At 36.4% G+C, this 6,608-nt stretch overlaps 1 protein-coding gene across 1 annotated transcript; it reads left to right on the top strand.

Annotated features, from left to right (window-relative positions):
* Window positions 1-226: 226 nt before the first annotated feature.
* On the top strand, window positions 227-5,229 carry LOC108363710 (brain-specific homeobox protein-like; the record flags this gene model as incomplete). The annotated part of the gene is made up of 3 exons (XM_017617159.1): window positions 227-623; window positions 863-1,165; window positions 4,446-5,229. Coding segments are annotated over 3 exons (1,332 nt in total), but the record flags the coding sequence as incomplete, so codon positions are not given.
* Window positions 5,230-6,608: the final 1,379 nt, after the last annotated feature.

The following is a 6,608-nucleotide window of genomic DNA, read 5'->3' as shown; positions in this document are numbered from 1 at the left end:
CCGGCAGTAAACAGCAGTTCTGTCTGCAATATGTATCAAAAGGCATTATGTTCTGCATAACCTTAAGCACATGAATTTAGGAGTAGGAGGGGTCCACCAGGCACCACTAATATTACTAATTGCTTCCCTCAAAAAGTATTAGTCACTAAGAAACTATATATCTAAAGAGAAAATTTTAATTAATAAATTTCATACATAAAAATACTACATACATATTTAATTTTCCCTCTTCATCAACAGCTTCAAAACGAGCGAGCGTCCCAATTTGTCCGTCGCTTTAACTGCACCCTCTTCAATATCATCAACTTCGTCCGCCTCACTGCCATCGCCAACATCCGTGCATCCAGCTGCCGTCACACATGCCAGCAACAATAACAATAGGTCACACCACTCATCTTCACCAACAACATGCAGCTATTTATCACAATCAGCCGCAGCACCACCACCACCACCACCGCCACCACTTACGCTACCACCACCTGCGCCACAACATCCACATCCAGCCTCAGTGCTGTATCCAAGTGCGGCCTACAGTGACCATGGCTTCTTGCAAATGACACTCGGCTACTTGTCACCGTCCTCGGGTGCCTACAAATCAGTGGACCCTTATTTTCTTTCACAGGGTAAGTTTGCGTGCACACCAATTATGCAATTAACACCACAGGAGTGTATACAAACATACGAGTATGTATGTATGTATGTAGTTAGTTATTGGAAAAAAATACTATATTTAATTACAAATTAAAAACACCAAACTTTTACGGTTGCCTTTTTTGCAAACAATATTCAATTAGGCGTCAATATCGAAAATTTATTAGATGTTAGTTATTTAATGAAACCTTTTTTTTTTATGTATTTTCAGCAAGCTTGTTTGGTGGTGGTCACCTTTTTGGTGGCGCCGGTTGTGTGCCCGAATTGGCTTTAGGTCTGGGTATGGGTGTGAATGCATTGCGACACTGTCGCCGACGTAAAGCGCGCACTGTCTTCAGTGATCCCCAACTGTCGGGTTTGGAAAAACGTTTTGAGGCGCAAAGGTATCTATCAACGCCCGAACGTGTAGAGCTGGCCAACGCATTGGGTTTGAGTGAGACACAGGTGAAGACGTGGTTTCAGAATCGACGCATGAAACATAAGAAGCAGTTGCGACGGCGAGACAATACAAATGGTGAGTCTACTTAAGACAACTTTTCAATAAGCCAAAATATTCTTTAACATACATTACGTTACTTTGCCATGCGACAATAGGAAAATCTATAGGCAAGTTTAGAACTATCTTCTGTTGCGTTGCAAAAATAATATAGAGACTTCGCAGAGACCGTTATTTTAAAAGAGCCTTAAATCGTAATTATGACTGACTCAGTGAAATTTCGTGCATTGAACTTAAAGCACCTTTACTATACATAACTCAGTGATGCGACCATAGGCTCCGGTAGCTTTATTGGTTTTGAGCCATGTTTTACTACTCGAATTTTTTTATGATCGGATAAGGGGACAATCACTGCACCATCATCAAGTAAAGCATCCGAGTCAGTGCGGAAAATGAACTTTTGTTAGAATAAAATCTAATATCTCGAGAACTCGAACAACTGGGGAAATATATTTAACTATTTGTTCGTTTTAAATCAATGTAAACACCATGTAATGTAATAAATTTGTAAAACCATTGCGACCGTGCGGGGTTTTGTGTAATAGAGTACCAAACTCCTTTTTGTGCAGCGCTAGCAAATGCACCACGGTAACCCATGTTGGTTTCGTTGCTTGCGCTTTCACTAGCCGACGATCGGAACAAAGCCAAGTAATAAAATGAGAAAGTTTTTTACAAGGTGTATTTAACAGGATGGTGTTGGGGCGACAGCTGAGTTTTTCGCCGTGGAGGCCATTACGTCAAAACGATGTGTTTGTTGTAACTCATACCAATGACAGTATGGACATGTATAATTTGTTAGTGTTATTTTTTACTTATATACGGCTAACACCACCTTGTTAAATACGCCTTANTAATAAAATGAGAAAGTTTTTTACAAGGTGTATTTAACAGGATGGTGTTGGGGCGACAGCTGAGTTTTTCGCCGTGGAGGCCATTACGTCAAAACGATGTGTTTGTTGTAACTCATACCAATGACAGTATGGACATGTATAATTTGTTAGTGTTATTTTTTACTTATATATGGCTAACACCACCTTGTTAAATACGCCTTGGTTTTTTATAAAAGACATACAGCGTTTATTAATTAAAAAGCAAGGAACAGTGTTTGTGTTTGACCAAGCCGTTAGAGGAGATGCGCACACAATATTATTTTGGGCAGCACTCCTGGCACTTCAAATGCATTACACTCTACGCTCGTCGAAGCATCCAACTACTTCAGTGGTCCTCAACCTGGTGCCACAACCAGCGACAAACCCGTGTACTTTAGTGCCCACCAACCTGATGCCACAACCACCGACAGATCGTACTTTTATATAAATTTAATTTTTAAACAGTTGACAATCCTATTCAAATTAAATATTCCAAATGTTTCATCTAAGTCCATCCAGCTATTTCTGATATCGTTTTTCATTTCATTAAATTTCAAATCAAACTCTACCAATAAAAAAGTTCGGAAATAAGGTCAATTGGCACTATTTCGCGTACTGGTGCGAAATAAAGTCACTTGACATTATTACCTTTTCAACAAAAATTTGGAAATAAAGTAAATGATGATATTTCCTCATTCAAATGAAAATAGCGCCAACAATGCTTAAAGTATGTCGATTCAAAGAAAAAAAATGCTGTTCTTGCATCGTACGTGAGATATCCGGACAAACTAGAACACTTAATCAGATTTTCTTTTTAATTGGATTAACGATTAATGATAAAAACTAATTAATCGTAATCACAACCGAGTGTATTTCTGTTATGAAAGACAGCTTCACATAAATATACAATCACTGTTCGGAGTTGGCGTAAAACTTTAGGTTCCTCCCCCAATCTTTTATTATTATTAAAGGAGAGAAAATGTTACTCTCTTTGTTTCTTTCGCGCCATTTTAGTTTCAGATTTTTTTCACGGTTTTCACGGAAGGTAAACTCCTAGCTTTCTAATTCTGTTCCACTACATGGTCCATGGCCTTGAGGAGCGCAAAAATCGACAAATTCCTCAAGAGAGTAGTGAAAAAATTGTCGCCACAACTTTCGTTATAGACACCGGATCCTGAACCTGCGTCTGTTTTAGGGTAATCATGCCCATAATATGTTGGACTCCTTTATATGTATATACTAGTGTTGGGCAGTATCGATACCAAAAGCACTCAGAACTTGATTCACAAAAGGATCAGGACAGAAACCAATTTCTAAATGTATCGATACTAAGAACTCAAAAGTACTCAGTACTCATAAAATAACTCGAAAGTACTCAGTACTTAAAAGAACTCGAAAGTACTCAGTACTTAAAAATACTCTGCTCCAATCATCAATTTGATGCAAGCACTCAGGATCGATTCAAAGTACTCAGTAGTAAGTGACGAATAGATACTTAAAAGTACTGAGTTTTATTTATATTTACCTGTATTCAGAAATGATTGTACTCAATTTGAAGTTCTAATAGTTTTCAAGAACAATACTTGAACCCAGTAAAGTTAGCCATTTATTTGACGTAGTTTTGGATTGATATTTTAATCTGAATAAAGTGCTGAGATTTCTTACTCATTTCTACTGAGACTTCTTACTATTTGAAATTTTTCCTGTAACGTTTTAGACATAGTTTTTTTTTTTTAATTCTTTCAATTTCAACCTTAACTATATATATATTTTCAAGTTTATTTTTATTTTTTTTTTTATTTTTTGGAAAAATAATAACAGATTGCCAAAAAAATATATTTTCAAATTATTTTTTATTTTGTAAGGTTTTAACTAAAATATTTTAAATGTCCCCTATGTATTTTTTTATTTATATTTTTTTTTTTCGGGAAAAATAATAATAGCCAAAAAAGTATACTTTCAAATTATTTTTTATTTTGTAAGGGTTTAACAAAAAAACAAATTTTTAATTTTGTCCGCTATGTATTTTTCGCGAAATTCTTGATTTTATTTCTGTAATTATGCAATTATAAAAATTAGTCCATGCATAGTACCTCGCAACAAATGCTGAACAATCTATTTGTATGTAAAAGTATACGCATCTCAAGCAAACCCAAAGGAAGCTTGCAACTCCCATCTTCATTTCCATCGCCATGTCAGCAATAACTTGCTACTAAAGTAAGAGTGAATTCTTTAGTGGCGGCGGGCGACATCTCTCAAAGAACTTTACAAAACTTGCTACTCCATTAGCACCACTTTCTTGAGACTATTTCAGTTCAGAGCACTTCATGTAATTAAATTCCCCAAAATATTCCAAACTTTGTAGTCAAGTGAAAACTTTTTTTAACAAAATTGCTTTATTAACAACTTTTGTGAATTTCCATTTGCAGAACCCGTTGACTTTTCACGTTCGGACGGCAGCGCCAGTGGCAGCAGCAGCAGTCACAGTGCTAAGAGCAGTAGCAATAATATTGTCATGGCCTCCGCCGGTGGCACCTCCACCGCCGCCACCATAGCCGCCAGCAACAATCAGAGTGGCAATTCGAATGCCAATAATAATCATGGTGGAGTGGAAAATACAAATGGCGCTGAAAAGAGTTTCGCTGCGCAGGCCTATGCGCGTGAACAACAACAGCAACAGCAGCAGCAGCAGCAGCAACACGCTACACATCAGCAACACACACTTTTACACTCGCACTCACATCCGCACGCCCATCAAACACACTTACAGTTACGTGGCAATAGCAGCAATGGTGGAGTTGGTGATTCTTTGGGGGCTGGCCACCATCATCCGCCATTAGTGCACGGCAACCTCGCCGTATCGCCACCCCATCAACAACATTTGCAAATGTTGCGCAACATTTCGAGTGGTAATCTGGATAACGCTGTAGGTTTTCTGCAACATGACTACTCTACCGATGATTATTCGGATGTGGATGACGATGAGGAAGATGTCGACGACGATGATGAGGGTAGTGATGTGGATATTGTGGGCGATTCCAAACTTTTTCACTTGACGTAGTGTGTGAAATGCAAGCGCATGAAATGATTGTATTTATTTGGAACAAGTTGCAAATGCATGTATCTAAATATTAAGAGTATTTTAAATGGGAAAAATTTTTAACAATTTTTCTGTGTCCTGCAGTTATGTAAATAAATTTGATGTTTAGAATAAAATAAGGTATGTATGATATTAAATTTGTGATATATTTGTTTTTCTCTTTATTTTGTATGTTAAAAAGCGCCACCGCTGTGGTGTAGTGGTAAGCAGTGCGCGCTTCCACTCCGCAGTGTCTGGGTTCAAGCCCTGGTCAAAGCAGCATCGCAAAAAATATAGAGAAAAGGTTTTTTTCTTAACAGCGGTCGCCCCTCGGCAGGCAATGGCAAAGCTCCGAGTGTATTTTGCCACGAAAAACAGCTTCTCATAAAACTGCAATCGCTGTTCGGAGTCGTGAACCTATAGAGCAGAGACTGTATCGAACATCCATTATAGAAAAAAGGGAAAATTAGTAAATTACAAACTTTGAAATTTAGATTGAGGAAAAGATAATATTTTTTTTTTGAAATTTATAACCCTTTTACTACACTGGTTTTTTAATTTAAATTTGCTCAAAACTTTTTGTTTCTTTTCTTAAAATAAACAAACTTTTTTCATTATTTTGAAACTGTTTACATTTTTTTAATGAGAATCTTTCCTTATTTTTTTTTTTATTATTTTCAGAACCTTTTTAACTTTTGATTTTTTTCTTGTAATTCATTTTAAGGCAAATTTTATTCAATATTTTTTAACAGAAATAATATTTAATTTATATACGCATATATTTTTTTGTATGTTGACGAATGCCATAAAATGGATATGTTTAACTTTTTACCCCCCTGACGACCAAGGGACCATTTATGGCGTTTTCTATTCTACCAGTGCCCTCTACGCACAAATACTAAGGCATTGAAAAGGCAACAGTTTTTGTAGAAAATAAATCGCCATTAGAATAAGCCTGTGCGAATCTTTTGAGCTGAGACTGTATTGATTGCCCCTTTTTTACTAAAAAGCCGAAAATTTATTTAACTGCATTAACATTATGATTTATAAAGCGCTAACTTTTTAAATTCCTTATAAAAATAGAAAATATGTATTTTATTTTTAACCGATTCCACAAAATGGAGAAGGGCTATCAATTCCTTGGGATTTTTTTTGTTATGTATGTTACCGCATAACTTTGGACCACGTTAACCGATTTCTATAGTTCTTTTTTAAAGGAAAGGTGTTACCTCACAGGTGGTCACATACTAATTTGGTTTAAATCCGATCATTGGATCATGAAGAAATTAACGACAATCTTAAACTTTTATATGAGAATTGAAGTCGGTCTTGTTTTTGCTTAAAAATTAGTTGTTCTCTTATATTTTCGCGGTCAACTATGATTATATGAGTTCCCGAAAGACTTTCCCGGACCGATGTTGAATCCACGTTTACGCGTCCTTTAGAAAATTTTTTTCACTCGTCCTTTTTCGCCTTTATTCGTGTCAGTGACGATATTATTATTATTACGTCG

This window comes from Rhagoletis zephyria, unplaced genomic scaffold (assembly GCF_001687245.7).
Source record: "Rhagoletis zephyria isolate East Lansing unplaced genomic scaffold, Rhagoletis_zephyria_1.1 Rzeph_scaffold_01343, whole genome shotgun sequence".
Taxonomy (NCBI): Eukaryota; Metazoa; Arthropoda; class Insecta; order Diptera; family Tephritidae; genus Rhagoletis; species Rhagoletis zephyria.
The sequence above is the reverse complement of the archived record's forward strand: the minus strand, read 5'-3'. Positions and strand labels throughout refer to the sequence as shown.